The 27,282-nt window shown below is 48.8% G+C and overlaps 3 protein-coding genes across 5 annotated transcripts in view; 2 read left to right on the forward strand and 1 right to left on the reverse strand.

Annotated features, from left to right (window-relative positions):
• The first annotated feature begins 3,046 nt into the window (after nt 1-3,046).
• Nucleotides 3,047-12,325, forward strand: DPH7 (diphthamide biosynthesis 7). The gene is made up of 9 exons (XM_030286896.4): nt 3,047-3,258; nt 4,145-4,281; nt 4,713-4,800; nt 5,506-5,600; nt 7,159-7,325; nt 8,114-8,186; nt 8,975-9,040; nt 9,202-9,374; nt 10,379-12,325. The coding sequence occupies exons 1-9, from the start codon at nt 3,121-3,123 to the stop codon at nt 10,990-10,992; spliced, it is 1,551 nt and encodes a 516-aa protein (XP_030142756.4). The 5' UTR covers nt 3,047-3,120; the 3' UTR covers nt 10,993-12,325.
• A 740-nt stretch (nt 12,326-13,065) lies between these two features.
• Nucleotides 13,066-14,006, reverse strand: MRPL41 (mitochondrial ribosomal protein L41). The gene has a single exon (XM_041719785.2). It carries the CDS (start codon nt 13,736-13,738, stop codon nt 13,331-13,333), a length of 408 nt encoding a protein of 135 aa, XP_041575719.1. The 5' UTR covers nt 13,739-14,006; the 3' UTR covers nt 13,066-13,330.
• Nucleotides 14,007-14,165: 159 nt separating this feature from the next.
• The window catches only part of PNPLA7 (patatin like domain 7, lysophospholipase), a 129,850-nt gene continuing 116,733 nt past the window's right edge, over nt 14,166-27,282 (forward strand). Inside the window, exons 1-9 of one of the 3 annotated variants that reach the window (XM_030286893.4) lie at nt 14,166-14,301; nt 15,058-15,092; nt 17,424-17,486; nt 18,188-18,275; nt 18,849-18,931; nt 20,978-21,066; nt 21,396-21,536; nt 22,850-23,009; nt 24,477-24,557. In XM_030286893.4, coding sequence (XP_030142753.4) covers nt 14,274-14,301; nt 15,058-15,092; nt 17,424-17,486; nt 18,188-18,275; nt 18,849-18,931; nt 20,978-21,066; nt 21,396-21,536; nt 22,850-23,009; nt 24,477-24,557 — 768 coding nt within the window. In that variant the 5' untranslated portion in view covers nt 14,166-14,273. The remainder of the gene's footprint in view (nt 14,302-15,057; nt 15,093-17,423; nt 17,487-18,187; nt 18,276-18,848; nt 18,932-20,977; nt 21,067-21,395; nt 21,537-22,849; nt 23,010-24,476; nt 24,558-27,282) is intronic. The other 2 variants (XM_072936736.1, XM_030286894.4) reach the window with 2 other exon arrangements.

The raw sequence follows: 27,282 nt of genomic DNA on the forward strand, positions 1-27,282 counted from the left end.
TTCAGGCAGCCCAAAATGCCCTTCAGTATGAAAAAAACAAGCAGGACCCAATCAAATTTTCCTATAATAGGTAATCTTTTTTTTTAAAGAAAACATTAATTCTTTCCTTGAAGTGAAATGCAGTTTTTGATTAATATAAAATGGGACATAAGGAATATTTTGTTTATTGTTTGAGGTAATCTATTGAATAGGGCAGAAGTATTGACATTTTTTCCCTTGCCTGGTTAAAAGGCTGCTATTTGTCCTGCCAGTTTTCCATTTTATTACCAGGAATCATGTTTATCAAATCAAAGTGCAGTCTTAGAGCCCTTAAACCCTTGAGCAGCACCAAGCAGGGAAAAGTTGGTGCTGATGTTTTAATGCTGCTGCTGTGAGGAAAGGAGAGGCTGCAGACCAGGGCCTGGTGGGGCAATGGGGAAATTCCTCTGAGGGAATGAGGGACAGGTGGGACAAAGCCAGGATGGAGGGGGCTTGGGGAAATCCTGATCCCAGGGAATGTGGGAGGGGGGAAAACAGCAAGTGGGGAGATGCCCACAGGGTTAAAGGGCTGTGAGACCAAGCCAAGTGGGACAAAACTGCCCAGACACCCTGCAAAGGCTCAGGGGGATCACCAGGTCTGGCCTGGGTTGTGATCTCTGACTCCAGACTCGCCTCATGCCACAGGAGAGAAGTGGCTACAGGGATTTTGACTCTTGGAAAGGTCTCAGGGACTGTAGTAAACACGTCCCTGTCTGCAGGTGGGGGAGGTTGTGTGATCAATCAGTCTGGCAGATCTCAGCATGTACAGACATCTTCCCTCTCAATAAGGAGGGTCGGAAAGGGAGGTGGCAGCTCCCCAAGCCACCCCAGAGGATGGAGCTCTTGTAAAGGCCTTCCTTACCCACGGAGAACCCTGCCTGGCAGGGATATCTCTATATGGACAAGTATTTAAAAACCTAGGATTGGAGTCATTTATCTGGGAGCAGACCTGGACAGTTCTGATCAAGAACTGATTTTCCAAGGGCTTCCCCCAGTGGAGATGTTCTTCATCCAAGTTGTTTCCTGCAGGGGAATCTGGTAAATCCAGCTCAGGGCAGGTAGCTGCAGCGTTCCTGAAGCTGGCTGTAACAGAGGGCTGCACACCCTCTGTAAACACACTGTGAAATGTTGATACAGGTACCTTCAGGTGCTCCTTCCTATCCTAGTAGGATATCACCAATCCCAACATGCAGAAAACACAACTGGAAATCCTGGCTGGCTTAAGGAACACCAAATATGAAATACAGTGGACTGCAGGCCTTGGTGTTTTGATACTTGCACCTTGAAAACACCATCGGGTTATGCTCTGAGTTTTCCCTTGTGACTTAATTTAAAATGAAACTCGTGGTAAAAGGAGTAACTGAAACTGAAATGTTTATGGGAGACATGGAGATGGGCCAGGAGCAAAGCTTCACCACCCAGCAAAACAGCACTGAGACCAAAAGGAGGCTGGTGTGATTAAACAGGAGCATGTGGGATACTCAGAATAAGAAGTAATCATTTGTAAACTGAACTTGTGTCCAAATGTAAGAGATAGAATAATGTTTGGCAGGTGAAATGTAGAACAAGCAAGCAAACAAACCAACCCAGCAAAATAATACAAAGAAAAATGGAATATGAAGAATGTTCAAGTCATAAAACTTGAATGAGTAGTTCTGAAAAAGTCAGAAGCAGAGGGACTGCTGGAGTCAACAGAGACTCATGCACAGAAAAGGGAAGGGCTGACCTGAAGATGAAAGCCTCAACAGAAGAAAATCCAGTGACTTGTTTGCATATGTGTTCCCTGTGAAAGAGCTGGTAGAGTTCACACAGGAATAATTCCATATGGAGAGCTCCACAGGGAATCTGCTCAGAACAGAAGTGCTTTCAGGAGAGATTAAAGTTCTGCTGAAATGAGCAGCAACAGGTTGCCAGGACCAGACGGTGCCACCTACAGCTCCAAGGGAGCTCAGGAATGAACAAGCTGAGCTCCCAGCTGGGATGGCGACCTCTCCCTTGGTACAATGTCACAGCAAATGTCACAGCAGCTTCTGGAAAGAATTTCAAACTACAGCCACCTGCACTTCACAAATTCATGGATGCTGGGATGCAGCACCAATGGCTGAATACTGAGGAGGAGTCAGTGTGGGTTCTGTACAGGGAAATCATGCTTCAAAACTTTACTGGCATTGCTTCAATTCCAGGCATCAACAAGCAGGGAAAAGGGGATTTGGTTGGGACAGTTTAAACTGCATTTAATGATGACTTTACTCAAGGCACTTAAGGAAGAAAAGCTGCTGGTCAAAAAGGGAAATGTCACACAGGCAACTGTTTAAAAGACAGGAAAGGAAGAGTAGAAGGGAGGGTTTTATGGTGGTGGGAAGTAAACACCTGGACATGCAGTATATAAAAAAGTTCAGAAAAAAGGTAATGTGTAATGAAAATTACAACATCCACTGATGATATTAAGCAGTGCAATGATAATATAATAAAGGCTGAGTCAATTGCAGAAGGATGAGACAGTGGAAGATGAAATTCAGTGTTAATAATTGTAGGGTTGGTTATGGGAAAACAGCAAACGGCCAGGCCTTGGTTGCCTTCACTCAGCAACGAGCCCTTTGGGTCTGCAGGATTTCCGCAGGGAACAGCGGCAGTGCAGGCTCCAGGAGAGGGCGGGAGCGCAGGGAGCAGCACCGCCGTGGGAATGGCTGCGGGGCGCATCCCGAGGGTGCAGGAGAAGCGCTGCGGGGAAAGGGAAAGGCTCAGGGCAGCGACCAGGATCGCTCCGAGGTCCCGACCAGCGGCACCAGCCCGTGTCTCCGCGGGAAGTGCCGGGGCGGGGAAGGTCTCTAAGCGAGGCGCTGGGAGGATGGCGAGGAAAGGCTGATGCCGGATTTCCCTTATGAGCAGCTGCCGTGTTTGGGGCGGGCGTTCCTCACGCCCGAAGGGAGCCGCAGCCCCTTGGCTCGGGAAGAGCGCGTTGAGCGGAGCTCGGAGCGCCGAGCGGCCCGGCCGGGGGAAGAGGCGGCTCCGCCCCGGGCCCGCCCTGACCGGGAAGCAGACGGGCGGCGGCACCGCCTCCCCGGAGCCTCCTGGGAGCCGCCCCGGCAGGGCCCGGCCGCGATGGCCGCGCCGTGCAGGACGCGCACGCTGCAGGTGGTGGACACGGAGTTCAGCGCGGACGCGGTGGAGTGGTGCCCGGTGGAGGGCTGGCACAGCATCCTGGCCTGCGGCACCTACCACCTGCGCCCGCCCGACCCGGTGAGCCCGGCCCCGCTTCGGAGCGACCCTGGCCCCGGCCAGCACCGCTTCGGAGCGAATCCATATCCCCATCCCCGGCCGGCCAGCACCGCTCCGGAGCGAGTCCACGTCCTCATCACCGCCCCGGGGCGAGTCCATGTCCCCATCCCCGGCCGGCCAGCACCGCTCCGGAGCGAGTCCATGCCCCCATCCCCGTCTTTGCCCGGTACCGCTCCGGGGAGAGCCCCGGCCCCATCCCCGCCCGGCCAGCACCGCCCCGGGGCGAGTCCATGTCCCCATCCCCGTCTTTGCCCGGTACCGCTCCGGAGCGAGTCCATGTCCCCATCACCGCTCCGGAGCGAGTCCACGTCCCCATCCCCGTCTTTGCCCGGTACCGCTCCGAGGAGAGCCCCGTCCCCATCCCCGTCTTTGCCCGGTACCGCTCCGGGGAGAGTCCCAGCCCCATCCCCGTCTTTGCCCGGTACCGCTCCGGGGAGAGTCCCAGCCCCATCCCCGTCTTTGCCCGGTACCGCTCCGGGGAGAGCCCCGGCCCCATCCCCGTCTTTGCCCGGTACCGCTCCGGGAAGAGCCCCGGCCCCATCCCCGTCTTTGCCCGGTACCGCTCCGGGGAGAGCCCCGGCCCCATCCCTGGCCGACACCGCAGCAGGGCGATCCCCGTCCCCGCCTGGCCCCGCTCCGGGGCGAGCCCCATCCCAGTCCCTGCTCCTCCCGGCGGGGCCGTGCCTTGTCCCGGCTGGGGTGGCTCAGGGGGGGCAGAGCGGCACCACCGCTAGCGAGCGTGGCTGGCCCCGATGGGGATTCCATCCCTCAGCCCTGCTCCTCGCTCCTAGCAGGATCTCAGGTGCAGAGGCTGAGCTTGCCCTTTTCTTTCCCGTGTTTGCCACAGAGCGATTCCCGAGGGAGCAGTGGGGCCTGTGACCGGACGGGGCGGCTCTACCTGTACCACTACAACGAGGAGCAGCCGTACATCCCCCTGACCGAGATCCAGCGCATCGACACGGCTGCCATCCTGGACATCAAATGGTAACTCTGGCCTGGCCCGGCTCCGTGCCACAGCAGCATGCTCTGCTTCTCCCGGGATCCTTTTTTGGCATGGCAGCAACTAAAATAGTTACTAATGGAACAGTTCCTGACTTCTTGGAGGGTAATACTTTCCAGTTTGTTCCAGTGAGCAAAGGCTGCCTTGTTTCTGTTTCATACTTTCTGCTTACTTGACTGGTCATGACTTTGTACCTAATTTATTTATATAATAACACATAGTAGATCTCCTTTGTACAGAATCCCCTCCTTGCATGTGTGTGGGAACTTGAGGAGACTTAGATTTTCTTTAATGTGAAATTTTTTTGGTCACATACCTTCTCCCTGTGCATGTTGGAATGAAAGTTATGGCTTTGCTCTCTTCCTAAAATACAAGAAAGATGGACATTGGAGAGTTGTTTAACTTGATCTTTCAGGTGCCACATTCCTGTTGCAGAACATCCCATGGTTGGCATTGCAAACTCCACAGGTGCTGTGGAATTTTGCCACCTGACTGGAAGTGAGGTGGGTGGAAGCAATGCCTGATGAAGCTGGTTTTAACCCATGTTTGCTACATCTCTACATTTACTAGTAGTGTGTATGGGCTTGCAGGAAAGCTGGTTTCCACGGCTTCCTCAGCATGCTTAGCTTTTTAAATACTTCTTTTGACTTCTGGTAATGTTTGTCATACATTTTATGAACTTGTTTGTGGCACCAAAGAGTTGGGCTGGGCTCTGGCCACCTGCAAAGTCAGGGAGGAGAGGCAGGAGGAGGGACGAAGCAAACCCTGGAAACAAGTATGGCTGAATTGGGAAACATCAGAAAGTGAAAAGCTGGTAAAAGCAGGGAGGATTTTTGGAGTGGGGTTTCTTTTGGTGATGAGAAAAGAGTCATTCTGACAGAGCAAAGAAAGCAGAGGCCAGTCTGTAAGGGAATTCAGCAGTCAGGTCATCGCTTCTGCTGCACTTCATTGCTCCCTGAGAAGAAGCAGAGCTTAAGGGAAGTTTGGTGGGAGATGAGCAGCAGAAGGGTCGGATCCTGTGTGTGCACATTTGCCCCTCAGCCAGCACTGGGTGATCTTACAGTGCTGTGGGACATTTCATTGCTTCTTTAGTGTGGGACCCTCATTTGCTCATCAGTCTCTGGAAAACCTGCTGTGGGCAGCAGTGCACCTGTCATTATGTGCCTGCTGTCTTCCCAGTCTTAATCCACTCCTTTTGTTTCCAGTAGAAGAACAGCTGCATGTTGGAGCCACGCTTCAGGGTGGATCTTGGGGCACAGCGACTGGCCTTGTCCTTGGACTGGTCCACTGGACGAGAGCAGTGGTGAGGATGGGAGATGGAGGCTGGGGCTGGAGGCCAGGGAGTGTGGGACAACTTTCAGGAGATGCTGAGGGCTTGGATGAAGCAGTCTTCAGTGGTTTTGACTTCCTTGATCCCAGCTGGCTCCCTGCTCTAGAAGTTTCTGTTTCCAGAGCAAAGGTAACAGGAACACAAACACTGTGACCACTGGAACAGGAGCAGAGACTAAACCAACAATGAATGGGAGGTTGTGCTCTGGGGAATGGCAGCAGGTGAACCAGGGATGTGTCTTCTGCTGCCTTTGTTGAAAGGAAAGACCAGAACGGGATGCAAATGGAGCCACTGGTTCCAACTCTGCTCTTAGAACAGCTGAAATTTTAGTATGAAATTCTCCTTAAGGACTGCTAATAATAGCACATGTAGGAAGTTTAATCATGGGTTAGTGAGAAACAGGAGAGAATTGGCTTGGAAGCGGCTCCTCCTTCTCTCAACTGCTCATACATAAGATTTCAGAAATGGCATTGGTGTGTGAAATGAGCTGAATTAGCTGTACCTTGAAGAGGGGTAATGTGTTCTGTAGGTGCAGATGAAGAGTGGTGCCTTTGGTGTGAGGCTGCAAACCAGGGGGATCAGGCAGTCATTGCTTAATGCTGTACAGCAAATTTGCCAATTAAAGCCGTTTCTGTGTGTGCTAATGAGTAAGTAGAATTGCCAGTTAGACTTCCTTCTTACATTCCTCCTTTTTGTCTCTGTCCTTCATGATAAATGATTGTTGCCATGATGAAATGCCCCTTTAAACCTGCCACTGTTGTCACTTGAGAGACCAGTAACTTCTCCTGGAAGCCAAATGTACACAAGTGTTCACATCCCTATAGGAAGGGGGTGGCCCTGTATCTCTTATGTGGGAATTTGGGAGATTCAGTGTGGTTGAATCATTTGATACAGAACTGGAAGAAGCCCCAGGCCACCGAAGCTGTGCCTGCAGTTGCAGATAACCAAACAGAAGGGACCTAGTTCATGTCAGGGAATGCCAGAAAATCTGTGCACTGGGAATTGCAAAACATTTGCCAGTGCTCCAAGGTCATTGTGTCTAGAAACTGTAACTGTACTGTGGCACAGGAAGAGAGCAGGAAAGGTCATGATCAGCCAGTGCTTTGGGTTTCAGTGATGGCAAAGAAATAAAACATCTCTTTGTACTCCAGAAGAGGGAAGAGACTCTGAAAGGGCATTGTCAGTCTGACTTGGAGAAAAAAAACAACAAAACAAGAACCCTCTTCACATGGAATTTGTTTATTGATGTAATGTGAAGCATGTAAGAAGCCAAGTTTTGCATCTGTGATAAAGATGAAAGCCAGCAGTGGTTCTTTTCCCTGACATGGGTGTAAGTAGTTGCTTCCCATGAGAGCAAGGAGTGGTGGTCACTGGGGCAGGTGATTTTAAGATGAAGCTGAAAGGGCTGAAGCTGAAAAGTATGAATGTGTCATTCCTGCCACCATGCTGCCAGTCTCTGCCAGTGTTTAGTTGAATTGAAATATTTGATTGTTGCAGTAATTCCCAATGTTTTTTGTGTACCCTGCTGTAGTGGATGTCCTTTAAGAGTGATCAGCAGTGATTCAGAGGGGAAGCTGAATCTTTTCTCCATAGATGAATCTGCTCCTTCTGTGCATGTCTTGAACCAGTGGGAAGCTCACAAATTTGAGGCCTGGATTGCTGCTTTTAATTACTGGGACATTGATATCGTGTATTCAGGTCTGTATGGGCTGGGAATCTCCTTGGGGGCTGTTGGGGGGGAGCTTGTTTGGGGATGTGTTCCTTGGGTTTTTACTTTCCAGGGTTGGGTGAGCTGCTTGCATCAGCTATTTAAAGAGCTGGGGCCTCGGATTAGGGGTGAAAAGCTTATTTTCTTGATGGTGGAAAATGGTGGAGTTAATTAAGAGAAGCTGTACCCTGAAAACTGTACTTTGGGTGGCTATTGGCAAAAAAGATGATATTCTTCTGCAGTATGCTAAGAGCCAGAGAGCTGTTTTGAGTCCAATCTTTATGACTTCTAATTCTTTTTCTTACCAAAGAGGAGGGTAAATCATAATGACATCACTTGTGTTTTCTGTGGTGATGAGTATTGAGAGCCTAATGCGATTTTTGATGTGTCTGTTAAATTCTGTGAGATCCCAAGGCTGAAAAGCATCAGCTCTGTGTCACAGGCTGCCCTGAGCAGGAGGGGACCACCAGAATTATCAAGCCCAGCCCTGTCCCTGCGCAGACCCCCACCAACCCCACCCTGGGCATCCCTGGCAGCGCTGGCCAAAGGCTCCTGGAGCTCTGGCAGCCTCGGGGCCGTGCCCATTCCCTGGGGAGCCTGGGCAGTGCCAGCACCTCTGGGGGAAGAACCTTTCCTGCTCTCCAGCCGTTCCTGGCTCCTGTCCCTGTCCCAGAGCAGAGCTGGAGCTGCCCCTGGGGAGGAGCTGCAGAGTGTTGGCACTGCTTTGCCCCATGCTCAGGGCTGGTGCTGAGGGTCACAGTGTTTTGTCCCTGGGCAGGAGGGGATGACAGCCTGCTCAAGGGCTGGGACACCAGGTGCAGTCCGGAGGCTCCAGTCTTCACCAGCAGGAGGTGAGTGAGACCTGTCCATGCCCAGCCCTCAGCAGGGGGGTGGGAACACCTGCTGCTGCCCTGCCTCTGCTCAAGCCACTGATTTCAGAGATGCACAGTAATAGTGGATCCTGGTTCTGCCTCCCTTGGAAATGGAGGCATCTGCTAGTTTTTTTTCATCAGAACAACTTCAGGTTGAAACTTTCTTCTCTATGTCCTTTTACACAATAAACCAAGTGCTGACCTCCGCAAGTGAAGAAGGTGGTAATTTCTTTCTAAAAAAGGATCCTCATTTACACTTTTATTTTGGCAATTTTTCTGTGTGTTAAATTTGGATATATTGTTATTGAATGTTTTTTAGAAAATATTTTGTTCTCCACTGTTTAGTTATTTGAAATTATCTCTTTTCTATCTTGCTTTAAAAAAATGGTTAAAACAATATACACACTCTCCAGTGGAATTCTGTATGTAAACTTAAATTACACTGGGGACTACAGCTATGGAAATACTAATTTTGGGAGTAAAGTCTCCTGGGGATGGAGTTGTTCTGCTGGAGTTCTTAGGGCCTTTGAGCAGCAGTTTATGGGGCAAATATTACTAGAAAATATGTGTGCTGAGAGATGGTGTGAGTAGAGGTTTTGTCCCTGGGAAGGCTGTTGGACTGTGTAGATTAAACTGCTTGGGTAGGTCACTGGACTGAAATTTTGAGCTTACCTCTCCTGAGACACCTTGATGAAATAATGTGGACTCAAGATCCTTGAAATTCATGGCAGAAGCCCTTCTCGAATTGCTGTCTCTTCCCTCTGCAGACATTCCATGGGTGTGTGCAGCATTCAGTGCAGTCCCCACCGGGAGAATCTCTTGGCCACAGGAAGGTGAGTCCGTTTCAGCTGGTGTGACCAACCTCCTCTATTACCTGAACGTGCCGCTGCCTCTGCAGAAATTCTGTGTGGCGCAGAGCGTGTGGTCTTTCCTACCTTTTCTTCTGTACCCTGACTTGGCTGTGCTTTTCTGCCTGTTTGTGGCGTGTCCCCAGCTACGACGAGCACGTGCTGCTGTGGGACACCAGGAACATGAGGCAGCCGCTGGCTGACACCCACGTGGAAGGTGGGGTGTGGAGGCTGAAGTGGCACCCCACGTGTGATTTCGTGCTCTTGGCAGCCTGCATGCAGAGTGGCTTCAAGATCCTCGACTGCCGCGGGAGCCTGGGTGAGTGTCCAGGGAACAGGGGAACTCCAGGGCTGCTCTGCTGCGCTCCTTTGCTGCCTCCAGCTTCATGGCAGGCATTAGGAAGGACTGAGACGGTGTTAATAGCCATAGATTTCTGTTCCAGTTTGAGGTAACTTCCAGCTTTTCCACATCTGTGCACTCTCTTGGCCTGCTTGGTTTGTGCCAAGGCCCTGACAGTATCTGTGTAGATCTCTTATAATTTCTTTTAATGGGAGGAAAGCCTTTGTGTTTGGTGTGAGGGCACAACCATTCTGGGTTTGCGTTCATTGTGATGGTTCAGAGAGGTGCTTCCGACTGTCAGGTGATGCTTTCCTCTTAGCAGGAGTCACTGACCTGCTGGGGAATCAGTTATGGCCTCAGGAAGGAAGTGCTTTGCAGCCTGGTTAATCTAGAATAACATGAATAAGCCCTTCATGTGAATCATGAGGTACTTCCATGGTGAAAAAGTAGTTTGCATTCACGTTACAAATGCAGTCTGACAGAGGATGGTTGGCTTCCTCGGTTCTCCAGACCTTGGCCAGATCAACAGGTTAGGAAATGAGGATGGCATTTCTCCTGTGTGAGAAAGGAAGGAACTTGATGTCCACTTACTGTCAGAGTCAAATGCTGAAAGCTGACAGGAAGAACATCTGCAGTGTATTAATAACCAGGACCTGGCAATCCCCCAGGTGTGTTCATGACTAGGTGAATGTTGTGGTGTGATCAGTCTTGTCTGTCTTGAGCCTTTGTAGGCACTCTGAATAATGATGCTCTTTCTCTGCATGTTAAACCCTGCTGCTGACCCAGGAAGAAGCAAGGCCATTGAGAGGTGGCTGAAAAATTGTCAGCACCTCATTCCTCCTGGAATGCTTCACTCAGTGGTGAAGAAAGCAGTAACCAGAGAACTCTTCCCATGACACAAAGCCAATGCTGGAATGGCTGCTGAGCACTCTGCCACAAGCCACAACTTGATTTCTAAGTAATTTCATTTCTCTTTTTTTAAGCGGAAAACACAGAGGAATGTATCATCCTGTCATCCTATGTCCTGCACAATTCCCTGGCCTATGGGGCTGACTGGTCAAGGCTGTGTCCGAGGGATTCCTTGCCTGCAAGCCAGGACCTTGCTGCTGCGTGCCAGCCTTCGGAGGAGCTCATGGGAGCATCAGGCCAAGGAGACGAGAGGCTGAATTTGCAGGTCCAGAACCTGAAGATAATTTATGAGTCCCCTACAGCTACTTTTGATGTAATCCTGGATGAGGAGAGTGAAAGCCCCGCTGTGGCACTCGCAGCAGGGCCAGGGCCAAAGCTGGCTGGGGATCCTGGACTGGTTGGGGGCTCTGGTTTAAAGGGAGGTTTAAATTTGGCTGCCCGAGTAGCAGATCCAGGGTCAGGCAGTGGCTCTGACTCAGGAGCCAAGAAACCCAATGGAATGGGCCTGGACAGAGGCAGTGACTCGGCCAGGTCTCCAGACAGCCCCAAAGAAACGAGCATTGTGGCCACTTGTTCTTTCTATGACAACATCCTCCATGTCTGGAAGTGGGAGATGAGCCTGGTGATCCCTCCAGACGTGCAAAGCCCGAGATCTCCATGTGAAAGAACAGCTGAAAGTTTGCACTGACCAGTCCCAATGGAAGAGGGAGGATGACTCCTGAATGAGAGTGACAGCTGAACTTAATGCCCCAACTTCTGCCCTTACTCCTGGGCTTTCCCATCTTACTGCTGAGCTTGGGAGTCCTTCAAGGCCAACACTGCTGGGATTCCTGGTGGTTTAGTTTCAGCACAGAGAGACGCTTAGAGGCCTGTGGTCATGACCAGACAGGTTTATTTAGTTTTTTCCTTAATGTCCTAGTTCCAAGTGGAACAGCCCTCCTCTCACAGGCTGCTGCTTTGTACCTCAGATCTGAATCCTTTCAAGGCTGATTTGCATTTCACAATGGATCTGTTAAGCCCGTTCTCCTCCTTCCCTCACAAATCAGACTTGGTTGTGCTGCTGTGCAGACCCAGTAAGTGATCAGAGGGTTTCCTGAATGTCTCAGAAAAGCCCCTGAGCAGAGGCTTGGCTGTGTGATGGGAGAAGAGCTCAGACAGGCCAGATGCAGTGCAGTATGCTCACAGTGATGTTTAACAGAGAGAAGCTCTGGTTCAGAAGGAAGTGCAGGCTGTGTGATGGGAAGTGCTGTGGGATCCTCCTTGTGAGGATCCTGGTGCTTCTCCATCATTTTCCATCACTCATCACCTGACTGCAAACTCCTTCATCATTCCCAGCTGAGCTCACCCTGGATCAGATAAATCCTGTAGTGACCCCACCATGTTTTAGTGCCATTCAACCACCCCCATGGCCTCTCAGTATTCAGCTCATTCTTTCTGCTCTCCACAGAACCACCTTTAGGTCCAAAGTCAACAAAGTCAAACTCAGTTTTTAAAAGGTGAACAGCTTTAAGATCAAAACCTCCAAAAAGTCTAAGTGGTGTTTCTTGACATCTTTTTAAATCTAAGAAACCAAAATCTTAACAGCATTGCCCTAACTACCTCCAGGAATGGCTGCAGGATTTCTCATGGTTGCTCCATTAGCTTTTTTTCACTGTGAAATATCAGCAAAACACCCTTTCTGGAACATTTTCTCTATTCCTAGAAACAAAAAACCAGCTTAAACTAGATCAGTAACTTTTAGCTTGCATGGTTTGTGTTTGAGGGTCCTAAAGAATGAGTTGTCTGGAGGGAAAGAAACACCAGCAACAGGTCTCTGTGTAACAGTGCTGCAACTAAATGAGGTGCAGCAGGTGAGAACTTTGCTGCCTTGAAACCCCCTCCTCGAGGGTGAATGTGTATTTTAGCAAACACTCTGGAGCACTGTTACATGAAGATTCATATTAGTAATGAAAACAAGAGCTTTTGCTAAAGAAAAAACATGCTATTTTTGGATGTTTCTAAAATAAAACAAATATAAGTGATTTATCTTTTTTTTTTTATTGTTTTGAGTTTTAAAAATCAAATGACTTGACAGTCCTTATGAGGACCTTGTGCCCTGGCCTGGCTCGGGTCCAAGGGGTGAATATTCTTTGAGAGTCAGAGTGGACAATCCAGTTTCCTGGGAAAACCGAGGGTGTGTCCCTGTATCTGTTTTAAAGGTTGTAATGCTTTTATTGCCCTGTGAGAGCGAGAGGGAACAGCCCGAGGGCAGCAGTGACACCAACTGGGCCAGCCTGGTTCCAGCTTTAGGCCAGGCCTTGCTTTGCTCAGAGAAATGAGCCAGTTACTATCTGCCTTCATACGGGGTGTGAGGCAAATGGTGTGATCAAGAGCAAGCTGGAATTGGCAGCAAAGGGCCCAGGATCTGCTCTCCAGCCCTGCTTCTCCCTCCAGCCACCTGCCAAGTCTCAGAAGGGAAGGGCTGAAGGGCCCCTCTGCCAACAGCAGCAAGGCAGGAAACAGCCACTTGTGTGTGACTGTTCTGATTGGCTTCACAGGAGCTGAGAAATGCAGAGTTCAGTCAGAAAAGCTGTGCCGTCCCCATCCCCACTGTGGGCTCATCCTTCTGGGATCGGGGCTGCACAGCCCCGAAAATGTGGGGGTTTTAACCTCCACAGTAAGGACTTATGTGGCAGCCCTTATTCCAGACTAAGTGACCATCACAGACCATCATCCACTGATCTCGCTTCCTTTCTCCCAAAGTGAACGCTTTCAGTCTTAATTTAATTTTTAAACTTTAATTCTTAAACTTTGCAGTACTTTGTATTTAAAAACGTCACAGACCCCTCATCCTCAGAACCTCAGAGAGGTTCTGCTCAGCAGGCACAACTGTCTCCCAGAGGAATTACCAGACACGGATGGGAAATCAAACCGCAGATGTCACCCGGATTTAAATCAGGTATTAGAGAAGAACAAGGCAGAAGGATTGGCTGTAACGTTCAGTGCCGGAGCCTGTCCCGTCCTGGCGCGGTATCACTGCCCGCTGCCTACCGCACGTAGTTCTTGGGGAAGAGCTGGAAGAGCTTGCCCTCCTGCGTGGGCTCGAAGCCGTACTTCTGCAGGTTGTCGGGGTCGAATGTGCCGTCCTTCACGTCCTTCTCGATGCGCGGAGCCACCAGCTGGTCGAAGAGCTGCTTGGCCGTCACGGGCGGCTCGGAGCCCTCGGGGGCGCGGTACGACACGTAGGGCCGCAGCTTGAAGCCCGTCAGGTCGGGCACGACGAACTCGGGCACCATCTCCTTGACGAGGAGGAACTTCTTGTTGCGGGTAAGCACGCCCACCTTCTTGGCACCGCGGCCCTTGTTGTGGCTCCGGGGGCCGCGCTTGCTGGTGAAGGGCGACAGGCGGTCGGCGCCGCGCACCAGCCCGCGGACTAGCTGGGTGAGCAGCCCCATGCCGGGCACCGGGGGCTCAGCGGGATCGGAGCCGGGCCCTGCGGGCACCGGGGGCTCAGCGAGCCGGGTCGGTCCTTGACGGTAGCCGGGAGCTCGGAGAGACCGGACCGATCCCCGCGGGCACCGAGGAACTGGCGAAGCCGGAGCGAGTTCCGGAGAGCACGGGGGGCGCAGCGGAGGCGGAGCCGGTCCCTGCGGGCACCGAGACCTCCCCGGGCCGCGCTCCCCTCACGGCCCGGAGCGGCTCCCGCCTCCGCACACCCCAACAGCGCCCGCTCCCATTGGCCGCGCCGCGCCAGCCAATCCGCGGCGCCGATGCTGCCGCCGCGCGGTACGCGCGCCGAACGGCTCTGGGGGGGCTTTTCCGGCCAATCAGCAGCGAGCGGCCCGCGGGTGGGCGGGGCCTGGCGCGGCGTCGCCCCCTGGCGGCGGCGGGCGGGGTCTGCGCTCAGCGCCCTTCGGCCCGGCCCGGGACTGTGGGACCGGCACCGGCACCGGGACCGGCACCGGGACAGGGGCTGGCACCGGCACCGGGATGATGGCGGGAGCAGCAGCGGGAGCAGGTGAGAGCGTGCCGAGGATCGCTGGAGCGCGGCGGCGGGACGCGGGCCTGGCGGGCTTGTGCAGCCGCGCGGTGCCCCCGGCCGGTGCCGGTGCCGGTGCCCCAGGCCCGGCGGGAGGAGTTGTTGTTGTCTTGTTCGGAGCCCGTGTCCCGAGCTTTAGCCTGGCGAAACGGGGCCGGGCAGAGCACCCGGGTCCGCCGGGAGAGCGAGCCGGGTCCGGCCGGGGGGGCCGTGAGGGTGACCCGCGGTCGGTGCCGGTCCCGGGGCAGTGTCAGTGCCGTGCCCCGGCAGTGTCCCCGGGCAGTGTCGGTGCCGGTCCCTGCCCGGGCACTGTCCCCGGGGCAGTGTCGGTGCCGTGCCCCGGCAGTGTCGGTGCCGTGCCCGGGCAGTGTCGGTGCCGGTCCCGGGGCAGTGTCGGTGCCGGTCCCCGGGCAGTGTCGGTGCCGTGCCCGTCCCGCGGGGCCGTTCCGGTGTTTGCTCTCCGTAGGGAGCAGGGATGGGTTTGGCGGTGCCGCCGGGCACAGACCTCTCCCACAGCTCCCGGGGAGTCTAAATTCCGTGGCTGTGAAGTTCCTTCGGGAGAAGTTTCGTCCCCCAGCACTTCACTGCTGGGTTTTATTACTCCGTACAAAGGGAGGATAAAGTTAAAAAATTATTGTTCCCCTTGTGTTGTTCAAGAGTTTGGATCAGAAGCTGTGGTCATCTCTTAATTCAGTCGTCTCTTTGCTTTTCTCTTTGCTCCTGCCGCACCCCCAGACGTGGATGAAGGGGACAACAGCACCAGCCTTGAGGTACAATTTTTGTTTTGTTCCTATTTTTGGACTTACTTATTTCCTGTGAGGGTTTCCTGTAGCTGAAAGCAGCTGTACGTAATTTGATAGCATTGGGACAATGCCTTTAGATGCTTTTACTTTGAAAGAGCCTTTCCTGATGAGAGTTTTATCCTTTCAGACTTGGGACTGGTCCCATTTTATTGTGTGTGTGTTTTATTTCTTGCAAACCATTCATGCTGTGCTTCATATTCTAAACTGTTTTAATAATGCTACAATTTAAATAATTTCATTTTTAGCCTAAAGAAGGAGGAATTGCAGAATTCTGGCAGACTGCACTTCTTGCATTTGTTTTTAATCACAAATGTGAAACTCACAGACCAACAGACTCACATGATGAGTCGTGAAAAACAAACCCCATGAGAAGAAATAGTTCTCAGAACTAAAACACACACACAATGTACTTGTACACAGTTAACGATGTTTTCTGAAAATCCAGGTTCTGTAGTCAAAACAAGCCACGGGTGCCTCTGAGCTATGAGGAAGCCTTGTGTTTTGGGCTAATCCCAATTTTAAGTCCTTGTTTTCAGGGCTGATAAGCGTTTCCCACCCCTGCCTGGCCGGGGAATGTGTCAGTGTTTGCCTTGGACTGCAGTGAGGAGGAGTTGGACTCTCAGCAGTGCTGGGTGCCTGGACCCTGGATGGGTGTGAGCTGCATATTTGTGCTGATTGCTTCTCAGCCTCGAGTTCTTAAGGAAACTTGGACGTGAGGAAGCAGAGAAATGCTCTTGGTGCCAGTCCAGAGTCTGGGCAGGTGTCTGCTCCATGCTGAGATGCAGTGAGGGCCCTGCAGGGTGGTCCCACAGGTGTTGTGGGTCTGAGGGTTCTCTGGGGCTGGGTGAGGTGAGGTCCTTAGGCTGGGTGCTGAGCACAGCCTTCCTCAGAGAGGAGCTGCCCTGGTGACTTGGCTGTGACCTCATTCCTGCCCCAGGAGCTGTCACAGCAATCACTGACATGTCTCAGGTGTCTGCACAGCTCAGCCTGGCTGCTTTGCTTCCTCTGCTTGCCCAAGGATTGTCCAAGCTGGGAAAGATCCCCCCCGAGTCTGAGCAGGGGAATATCAGACTGTCACTCGTGAAAACTTTGCAAGAACCTCTCAGGGGTTCTTGGAGCTCTGAATTTCATCTTTCCCTTGTTGCTTTTCTGCACTGAGGCCCCAGCCTGGGCATGCTTGTGTTTTATGCTTTTCCCCGTGGATTTGTTTCTCCCCTTGCAGTAGCACTGTGAGTGTCAGTTGGCAATTACTATTTTTGGTGTTATTTGAGATCATACAGGCCTGGGGAGCAGCAGAACTGTCCATGTCCCAGTGTCCCTGACACTGTCAAGGGGAAATAAATACATTAAGAGACCAGAAAAGACTTCTACCAGGTGTGTCACCAGGTGTTGTACCTGTTGCTGACACATCTTCAGCTTTTTATTTTTGCAAAACCTTATGACTTTTCACTTCAATCCCATGAATAATAGTCTGATAACAAAATGACAGAGTTAGTTTGACTCATGTTGGGAGGATAAACATTAAAGTGCTAAAGTGACCTGAGAAGGCAAAGTGAGCACAGGGATCTGTGTGAGGTGACTGGTCTGGCAGGAGTTTCCTTTGTGCTGTAAAACTGGAATGAATTCCATTAGAGAGACCAGTTTGGTGACTTGGTGTACCCTTCCTTTTTCTCTTGGTGGCAAAGCTGAGTTCAGCTGTCATCCAGATCTGGAACCACAGGCAGGAATGGGACCTGAATTGTGTGTAGGGTTTAATTCAAGTGCTTTTAAGGTTCAAGATTTAGAGGGAAATGTATTTGCCCTTGTACTCATGTTGTTTTCATTTGTTCCTAAGAATAGTTTTGCCTTTTCCCCCTTTCTCTTAAAGTTTTGGGTTGGTATTTGTGAGACTGTTTTAGGTGCCAGGTTTTATTCCTGAGTGACACTGGTGGACACAGGTCCCAGGACAGCACACCTGAGCCCAGGGCTTCTGCCCATGTGCATCATCTGCTTTTTATGATGACTTTAATATGCTGGTTTGTGACTTGTTTTCTCAGTCTCATAAAGTCCTTTGCATTCCATTCCCATCCTTGTTGCTCTGAATAACATAGAATGATTAAAAAAAATGTTCAGCTCTGTTTGACCCTGATTTAGGCCTGTTTAGGAATGCACTGAACTGACAGCAACACAAAACTCCCCTACTGATCCCTTTCCACTGAATGTTTCTGTTTACAAAGTGGGTTAAATTGGTTGAGATGTTTTTTATGGGGACTTTTTTACAGCTGTGAGAAACTAATTTCACCTTCCTTTTGGTGCCAGGCTGTGCCAGAAGGTGGGACCCCCATCCTGCAGTTTGTGGAGGACAGGATCCAGACCACCATGGTAAAGTGGAGCTGCAGTCAGCAGCTGGCTGAGGGCTGGGGCTGCATCCACAGGAGCTTCTTCTGAGCTCCACGAGCTCTGCTAAGTCACTGCCAAAGTTGGAATGTTTGTTTCTTTGCTGTCATTGTGCATGAGGCAGGAATTGATTTCTGTTATTTAGAATCCCAGGTTGGTTTGGGCTGAAAGGGACCCTAAAGCCCACCCAGTTCCACCCCTGCCGTGGCAGGGACACCTCCCACTGTCCCAGGCTGCTCCCAGCCCTGTCCAGCCTGGCCTTGGGCACTGCCAGGGATCCAGGGGCAGCCACAGCTGCTCTGGGCACCTGTGCCAGGGCCTGCCCACCCTCCCAGGAACAATTCCCAATTCCCAATATCCCATCCACCCTCCTTCATCCTGAGGCCATTCCCCCTTGTCCTATCCCTCCATGTGCCCATACACCTCCTGTACATTGAGTTGGTCAGCTCCCGGATCTTTGGGAAGAAAAATATGGAATATTTTCAATGTGATCTTAGGACTGGTCACTGGTGCAGTTTAAACTTCTTGCATATGAGGATGTTTGAATTTATAAACTAAGTATTTATGAACATGCTTGGCTTTTAGACATCTTACTGAGCTGAGAGTTCTTCAGCCCTTCAAAAAGTATGTAGTAACTTCTGAAGTTGAAAATTATTAACTTCTTTCTCCCTAAATTCCCCTCCCAGCTGACTGGAATTGCAATTGGAGCTGCAGTTGCACTGTTGCTTATAGCAGTTATTGTGTTTGTCGTGTACAGAAGAGTGAGACAATCTAGTAAGTACTTAATAACCATGTAAGTTTTAAAACCAATTTTTCCATTGATCTTGAGTTTTTTTGTAGTTTTCTCGGGTAGTTGTTAGCTGTAGAGGTGTGCTTCTTGCAGGACAGCAGCTTTAAAGGATGCAGACCTTGTGCTGGTTCCCTTGCCCAGGTGTGAGCCCAGAGCTGCCACATGCAGGACCTGGAGGTTTTATTTCTTTGGCTGTGAGCAGTGTCAGCCTCAGCATCAGTGGTGAATTATGCAAAGGAGTTCAGCCCTACTGTCACAGGATTTCCCTGTCACAGGAAGGAGAAATGACTGAATTAGAGGTTTCCTTCAGGAGATTAAAGCTGCCCAACTCTTCTCTCTGTTTAGAGCCCTTTATCTCCTCGGGGCTGAGGTGGAGCCTCAAGGCAGCCCTGCCTGGGTCTGGCTTGGCCAGAGCTGGGGAATGAGGGATCCCAGGGTGGTTCAGATCCCAAACACTGCCCACAGGAGCTGCTCTGGAGGCAGCAAAGCCCCCAAGCTGTGCTCAGGCGCTCTCCCAGCTGCTGAAGGTGGTTTCTGATGTGGTGCTTCTGTTCCAGAACAACTTCAGCCACACGTGCCTCAGTACAGGTTTCGCAAGAGGGACAAAGTGATGTTCTACGGGAGGAAGATCATGAGGAAGGTGAGGGCACCTGGCACAGGGGGAGGGAAGATTAAAATCCAGCTTGGGAGGTGTAAAGTTTGCAGTAGTTCACTGGCTGAGCCTGGCCCAGGGCCTTCAACCTATAAATCTCACTGGGATGTTGTGGATGTTTCACAACTCCTGCAGCACTGACTGGATTGCTGATGGAGCAGCAGCAGCTTCTCTTTCTGGCCAGACCTTTCCTCTTTGAAAAATATTTGCAATCAATGAGGGTAGCAATAAATCAATGCGTATCTAACTCCTGTAGGGAGTTAATGATTGCTTAAATATCCCAGAATCCCAGACTGGTTTGGGTTGGAAAGAACCTTAAAGCTCATCCCATTCCACCCCTGCCAGGGACATGGACACCTTCCACTGTCCCAGGTGGCTGCAAGTCCCACCCAGCCTGGCCTGGGACACTTCTGGGGATCCAGGGGCAGCGACAGCAGCTCTGGGCACCTGTGCCAGGGCCTGCCCACCCTCACAGGGTCCTGGCTGTTCCCTGTGCTGCCAAGTCTGGGTGTGCACTCACTGCAAACCAACATCTGTAGAAAAATAAGGTACAGGGAAGTAACCATCCTTAGTCACCCTGTGTGGAGGAACACTTCCTCCTGTGAACTGTGAACTGCCCCAGCCTCTGCCTTCCACACTTCACTGGGGTGAATTCAAACACTTTGGCTTAATTAGACGCTGGTGGGTTTAATACTCAGTTCTAGAGCTGTGTCATTGTGAAGGAGGTGGTTACTCCCCGAATCTTGCATAGCAAGTCAGCCTTTAAGAAGAACTTGGCCAAAAAAGCCCTCAATGAGAGGAAATTTTGTGTGTGCAATGTTATAATTTTAATATTCTTCATGATTTTCATATGCAATTTCTTAATTTGAATAATTTTTAGCCAAGCTGTTTATATGTAATTCACATAAGTAAAGAATGCTTTGAATTACACATAGGAAAATAATTTCAGGCAGTTTTTTGTTTGAGTTTTAGACCTTACTTTTTGCTTTTCTTCATGAGTAAGGCAGAGAACATTACACCCAAACTTCATAAATCTCTCCTGACTCTGGGTTTCTGATCAAAACGAAAGGATTTTCCCTTAGTTTTTCCTGTGGGCTGGTTGTAAAATATCTGACAATTAGTAGAGTGGGCTCTGAGAAAAAAAACATTTAAAAAATTCAACACATTTGTTCATGGGTTTTTGATAACATACCAAGATTTTACTTTCCAAAGAAGAAAAAAACCTCCAAACTAATTAAAGATTCCTTTTGCATCAGAAACTTTTTGCAGAGATTCAACTCTTTGGATATGGAGGGGCTTGGATATGAGGGGCTTGCTTAGTGTAGCAGTTATGATGTTTCTCCAGAGGGTGGCACTTGGGAACTAGGAAATGCAAGGAAAAGCCTTGGTTTGTCACCATCACAGCCAGATAGAATCCTGGAATATCCTCAGGATATCCACCAGGATCACCCAGCCCGCTCCTGTCCCTGCCCAGATCCCCCAAAATCCCGCCCTGGGCATCCCTGGCAGCGCTGGCCAAAGGCTCCTGGAGCTCTGGCAGCCTCAGGGCCGTGCCCATTCCCTGGGGAGCCTGGGCAGTGCCAGCACCTCCATTTTTCTCTCTTATGACTCAGAGAGCTGTCACCTCTCCCACATTTGCCTGGTACAGTAATTACATTGGACTCTCCAGCCTGAGCTGCCCTGGCCCAGCTCCAGCCGTGCCCTGGCTCCTGTCCCTGTCCCAGAGCAGAGATCAGTGCCTTACTCCTGTTCGTGATGCTGAGTGTTCCTGAATCAGAAGCAGAGCTCAGAGTCCTTCCCCTCTACCATCCATTAGCACTGTAGTAGTTGATTGCTAAAATCAAAATATACTCTACTTGCTTTAGTAGATATCTACTTGATCCTGAAGTAGATATTCCAATCTCCCAAGGTCTTACATGAGCTCTTCACTCTGCTCACACTCAGATGGCTGGTAAATGTCTTGGTGTCTCAGCTGGGTTGGTTTTTTGGTTTTGGGGTTTTGTGACTGTTTTTGTGTCTGTGATTTCCCCCTAGGTTACAACTCTTCCCAACTCTCTGGTTGGGAACACCGTCCCTCGCCAGAGGATGCGGAAGCGGGCAAAGGTTTTATCTCTGGCTAAAAGGTACTTGGGACTTTGGGAAGGGGAAAATTCACATCATGGGGTTTTTGTTTGTGATGTAGAACTTATCCCTAGCAGAGCCCTTTTCTGTAGTTGTTAGTTTTTCCCAGTCCTGTCAGCTCTGGATCAGCTGGGGGGTTTGCTGAACTGGGATGCTTTTGTTGAGGAAAGGCAGGAGGGTAGAATGTTTTAGCTAACTGATAATGTGTAACTTGAGATGGTGAATTTTAGTATTTACTATATACTTATTTAACATTTCCTGTTAGTACAAAGTTAATATTTTGTATTGGCACAAATGAGGGAACATCCTGAATTTCTTTTTTTCTTTGTAGGATTCTGCGTATTAAGAAGGAATGTCCAACTCTGCAGAGGAAAGAACCTCCTCCTTCTTTGCTAGAGGCAGATCTGACTGAATTTGATGTTAAGAATTCCCACTTGCCATCAGAAGTCCTGTACATGCTTAAAAATGTCAGGTAATGTTAAATGGAAAGGAAAATTTAGAATTTGGTTTTGATGGATGTTCAAGTGATGTAAACATTTGACAGTTTGTGTCAAATCTCAGATTTTACAACTGCATGGTCAGAATCCTGAGGGAGTTGACTGAAAATCATGTGAGCATAAGGGCAGAATAAATGACTTTGAATTTTCTAGAAACATTAAAAAATGGTTGAGTTTGTTGAAAAAATTAAAAAAAGAGATGGGGAGAAAAAGGAATTAGTTTAGTTGTCTCAGCTTGGGAATAGTGCTAATAAAGGTGTTCTAACATGAACAGATTTATTGCATTTTGAAACTTTTGTTTAGGCTGTATCAGACGATTTTCTTTGTGCACAGAAAAGCATCATAACTGGTAAATGTTAATTGGATACCGTATTGACAGCTCCCTGGGCTGCAGGATCTTTTACTTCTCTACCTGAAAAGGTTGCAAATAAATTAAAGTCAGCTTAATCCCCACAGCTCTTTGGCAGACTAAGAAGGGATGGTCTTTGTGGCCCTTCAGCAAGGGGTTAAATTGCTGACACAGCAAAGAGGAGGAGATCTTCCGAGCTGTAATTTCAGTTTTGCTTGTGGATGCTCATTTTTCCTCCCAGTTGTGATATAATGTAGTCCTGAAGGTCATACATTCTCAAATAAAAATGCTATTTCAGTCATCTGAACTTGCCACTGTGGAGTTATGGTCTCCTATGACTAATTGATGTTGCAGTAGTATTTGATGGATTGATCCTGATAAATATGAGCTGTTGGAGCTCTGTGCAGAGTGATCAGGTGTGAAACCCATATTTCTCTCTGCCTGGCAGTGACTGACTAGAATCCACGTGCATGTTACCAGCAGGAGATGGAATATTCCAAACTTGCAATTATGTGCAGATGACAGGACCTTTTCCCTCTTTTTAGTATTTCTCCTGTGTCCTGCTTCCATGGACAGGGCAGCTGCACTAAAAGGGGAAGTTCCTGGGGTAACTTTTCTCATGGAGTTTGTGTATCTGGCAGGTTTTTATTTTTATTCCCCTCCACAGGCCATGCTGATGGTTGCTGGAGGAAGTTTGGCTGTAATTCTTTCTGAGCCTGCAGTCCTTGGAGGGCTGCTCCAAAGGAACCCCAGCATTTACCATTCTGTGTTTCATGCTGCTCTTGCACCTTATTTTGGGGAGCTCTTTGAGGCTCCTTCCCTGCAGCTGCTCCTCTGGGCTTCCTCTGCTCCTCACAGCTGAGGCTTTGCTAATTCAGGGAGGATTTTCCAAAGGCTGTGGCGATTTCAGGTTTTCCCTTTGCATTTTCTTTGCTGCAGGGTCCTTGGGCACTTTGAGAAGCCCCTGTTCCTGGAGCTGTGCAAGCACATGTTCTTTGTGCAGCTGCACGAGGGCGAGTACATCTTCCGTCCCGGGCAGCTGGACAACAGCATCTACGTGGTGCAGGATGGAAAGCTGGAAGTTTGCATCCAAGAAAATGTAAGAACCTGTTCAGACTCAGATGTTTATTAGTTCTTATGTATGTTACAGTCTCACAAGCTGTGAGTTCTGCAGTAATTTTCTCTAATAAGGTAAAAATGGAGCCTCATCTCTCTCTACAAGGTCTTTTAAGGATAAACTGTCTAATTAAGATATGATACCTAAATTATTTTTACTTTTAACCCAACAACCAACCATCCATGCCCTGCAATGTGGACTTTTCTATCCAATTATACAATACCACCACAAACCCATGGAGGAGGTGAAGAAGAAGGACCAGCCTCCACCCTAAAACCTCTATATTGCTTTATGTATATTACTATATTCTAAACCCTTAAAATGTTAGTTTTTCCACCACATAATATTATACACTTCTATTCAAACTCCACACCCACAATCCCAGTTCTATCATTCAATTTTGGGAGCCTTCTCCATGGCCTTAGGTCAGTGCAGTGTTCTCTTGGGGGTCAGCACAGAAAGTCTGAAATTCCCAGCAGCCAGGGTTCCAGCAAGAGCCCACTGCTCTGCACTTCCTGAGAGAAATCTGTTGGCACAGCAGATAGGCTGGCATGAATCACTAAGCATTGATTAAACTTAGACATGTGAATCACAGTGGTTTAGGAGGGATTAATCCCAGCTCTTTGGGGCTGTGGTATTTGTAAAGATCAAGGTTTGTAGCAGTCCTCGCATCTCAGATGAGAGAGCAGAACACAAAGCTGATGAGGCAGCTGGAATTATCCTCACACAGGAGATGCAGAAGTTACTGAGGGAAGACAGGGTGCAAGGTGGGCTTGGAAGCACTCACCTTTGGAAAGGTTGTTACAGAAAATATTTGGGCACAGAGAGCAGGAGAGACCAAGCTCAGTCCAGCAAGAGTCAGTGGGTTTGTCTGGGAGGTGGAAGAGTCAGATTCACTTTTGGGTAGACAGGGGAAAAAAGACAATGCTTTCTTTTCCATGTGGGTCTTAAAATGTTGAGCACCAGTCTTTGTGATCCCTTCTGCCAAGTTAAATTTTTAATTTTTACCTTCTTCCTGACTGAACTTTGTGTTTAACTTTTGGATGTGAGCAGTTTTCCAGTGGCTGAAAGTTTAGTAGGCTTGTATTTAGAAATTACATCAAATTTGCTGTTTTCTGTGTATTTTTACATTTTGCTGCTCCTGTTTTGTACAACCTCTTGACAGGTAACCCCTCAGTAAAAGGAGCTCATTCTACCTCTGGATGAAGGAAGCTGTGTTTTGTTGGTGTTACATTGCAAAGACAAGCAGGTCACAACATCCCTGGGAAAAACTGGCTCATAGTTTCTTTTAATTTATCACTTTTAAAATGCTGGTCTAAAACTCTGTGGTTGGAATTAGCACATTTCCATCAGAGCAGAGGGAAAAGAAGCACCTGAGCTTTCTGAAATGCTCCAAGTTTGCCAAAATGCAGCTGTGAGTCTGCAGTAATGCTGTGTGTGTGCTTGCAGGATGGAACAGAGGTGGTGGTGAAGGAGGTGCTGGCAGGAGACAGCGTGCACAGCCTGCTGAGCATCCTGGATGTCATCACGGTGAGTTCTGAGAGGGGCACATCCCTGCTGGCTCCCACAGAGCCTTGGGCATTCCTAGGGAAGAATCAGAATGCAAAATGTTTTTTTGGATGAATTCTCCTCCTCCCAGGCCTTCACAGGTGTAATCTGAGCTTGGTGGTGTGGAGGGTGGTTGTGAAATGTGTGCTTGACTGGCTGCTTCTGCTTGGCAGGAGGATTTGAATGATCCATTGTGTCTGGAAAACTGAAATTACAGTTTGATTTGCTCAAATCACAACTCAGGCTGGGGCCCAGCAGTCCAGGCTTTTACGTGTTTGATGGGTTGCTTAATGAATTTGTTTTTATTTAATCTAATGAAAATAAATCAGTGGCCAGCTGAGGGCTGTGCTCTTTGGCAGGGGCCAGGATGAGCTAAATGCTGATCATATTCAGTGCAAAATTGGTGGATTTTGTTCCAGTTGGAATTAGACTGATGGTTTTGCTGAAATCACTTTAGAAATGCCTAAATGAAAGGTGCTGAATTTAACATCTTTGCTAATACCCAAACTCTGTAGGTGTTTCTTGGAGGAGTTTGGTAGGATAGGATTTGAGAGAGTGAAGATAAATCTAATCAGTAAGTTGCTCATGTTTACCTTTTGTCATGTTTATGCCATGCTTGGCTGTTGCTATTCATCAAAAAGTGCCTTTGCTCTGTGTGTGAGGAGTTAAAGGATTCTCTGAAGTGTTCTTTGTCATTTCCAAAAGCAGGCTCACACCTCTATAACCACATTATCTGTACATCTATATTATGTCTATCTGTAGTTCCCATAAAACCTATCAACAGTGAGAACATTTTTTAAGCTTGGTCACAGTTTTCTCTGTAGAAAGGGAATAATTTGGACTGTAACAAGTCTAGTTCTTTCTGTCAAATTAATAATATCTTTGTAAATCCATATCAGTACCTTTGCTCTTGTTACTTCCACCACTAAATTTTCTTAATGACAATGTTCTAAAGAGCAGGGCCATCATAAAGGAGCATGAATACCAGTCATGTTCTTGCTTCTTTAAAAGGAATATAAGAAAAGAAATCCTTGTATAGCAGTGCTTTATGGCTTTGTTTTCTAAAGAAGTGGTTGCCATTAATTTTTTTTATCCTGTTGGGTTTTTTTTCATTTTTAATTCTCTTTCTGTCATTTTTTTCTCTTTCTCATTAGTTATACCACTGGTAAGTAAAAAAAATAGAAATGATTGAAAGTGTGCTGAAAAGAGTTAGCAGTCTGCAGAAGAATCTGTAATGAAAAAACCTTGAAATATTTTTTGCTAAACTTGTTCTCATTTATTTTTACAACTCCTTTGTTCCTCACTTCTCAGCTTCGTGAGCTGCTTGTTTCACTGCTGTTTTTCCTCTTCCTTATGTTCCTTGCAGACTTTAGGTAGAGGAGTAGCATGAAAATAGGCAAGGAGAGGGGAAGTAGCACTGGATCAAAATAAAGGTGACCTCTCAGTGTCATCCCAAAACAGTGAGTGAGTCTTAGAACATCTGCAGATACCATAACCTGAATTAGATTTCACTGCACCACCAAACACATGGCTATGATGTGGAGAAAGGGTGCATTCAGAGAGGATTTCAGTTGTCTGAGCTGGATTTGTGATTCTTTTGACTGATTTTGCAGCACATGATGTCAGGCTGGTCCCTCAGTTGTGAGTTGTGCAGGAAGGTTGAGGGTTCTGCAAGAAGTGGCAAGATCTTGTTGGTGGACCTGAAAGAAAGGTCACACCAGAGGTACTTTTCTAATTGAATCTTTCAGCTTTTGAACTGAAAAGTCCCTTCAGTTCTACTAAATACAAAGGTAGCAGCTGTGACATGAGCCTCCCCTTATTCTGAGAACAGATTGATGCTGCTTTCTCCAAACTCTGAGGAGAAACTGGGAGCTTTTGAATCCAAGTAGTTGCAGGCCTTTTCCTGGTATTCTGGAGCAGTTCTGAGGTGCAGTTAATGACTTTGACTTGATATTGCCTCAAATACCAAAGAAATCTCTGAGCTGAGCTTTGTTGATGTCTTTGTTTTCAGCAACCCTTGCTGAGAGCTTGTGTATGCAGCCAGAGCTTTTCCCAGAGCAGTCAGTGTTCAGCCAGAGTGAACTGATCCAGCAGAGATGTGATGCTGATTGCTGGAGGTCTGGGGTTCACTCTTCTCTTGTTTTCCATGTGGAGATGCTCTTAGGAAAACTGAGGCCTGGTGGCATAGTTGGAATAAGAAAGTTGGAGAAAGAAGAGGCTGTGAGGGATATTGATCAAATGGCAGTGATTGAGGGGGGAAAAATGAAAGTCAGGATTAAAAGAAGCTGGAAAAACACTTGGATAAAGGTGAGCCTGCAGGGCTGACAAGATAGATGAGGTTGTAAAGAAGTGATTGATGACTGCAAGAGCTTTGGGTGCAGCAGTGTTGATGTAGAGGATGTCAGGAAGGAGCAGAAGAAGACATAATCCAGCCATGGAAATGCGGAGAACATCCCAGATTTTTGGGTCCAAAAAGGAGCTACCCGCAGGTGGGAGAATGTGAAACATCCATGTGTCTTGCAGCAGAGTTTTTGACCAAACTTGGTTGGATTTGTCCATAAGCTGTCACCTGGGTTCAGCTGCTGCTTGGGGGTGATGCCTCAGCTCTTGGAATGAGACAGAAGTAAATAGTTACCTGCCCTGAGAACAAAAAGTTCTGTTGAAAAAAACCCTGTTTCATAACTGATTATAACTTAACTGTTCTTGT

This window comes from Taeniopygia guttata, chromosome 17 (assembly GCF_048771995.1).
Source record: "Taeniopygia guttata chromosome 17, bTaeGut7.mat, whole genome shotgun sequence".
Lineage (NCBI taxonomy): Eukaryota > Metazoa > Chordata > Aves > Passeriformes > Estrildidae > Taeniopygia > Taeniopygia guttata.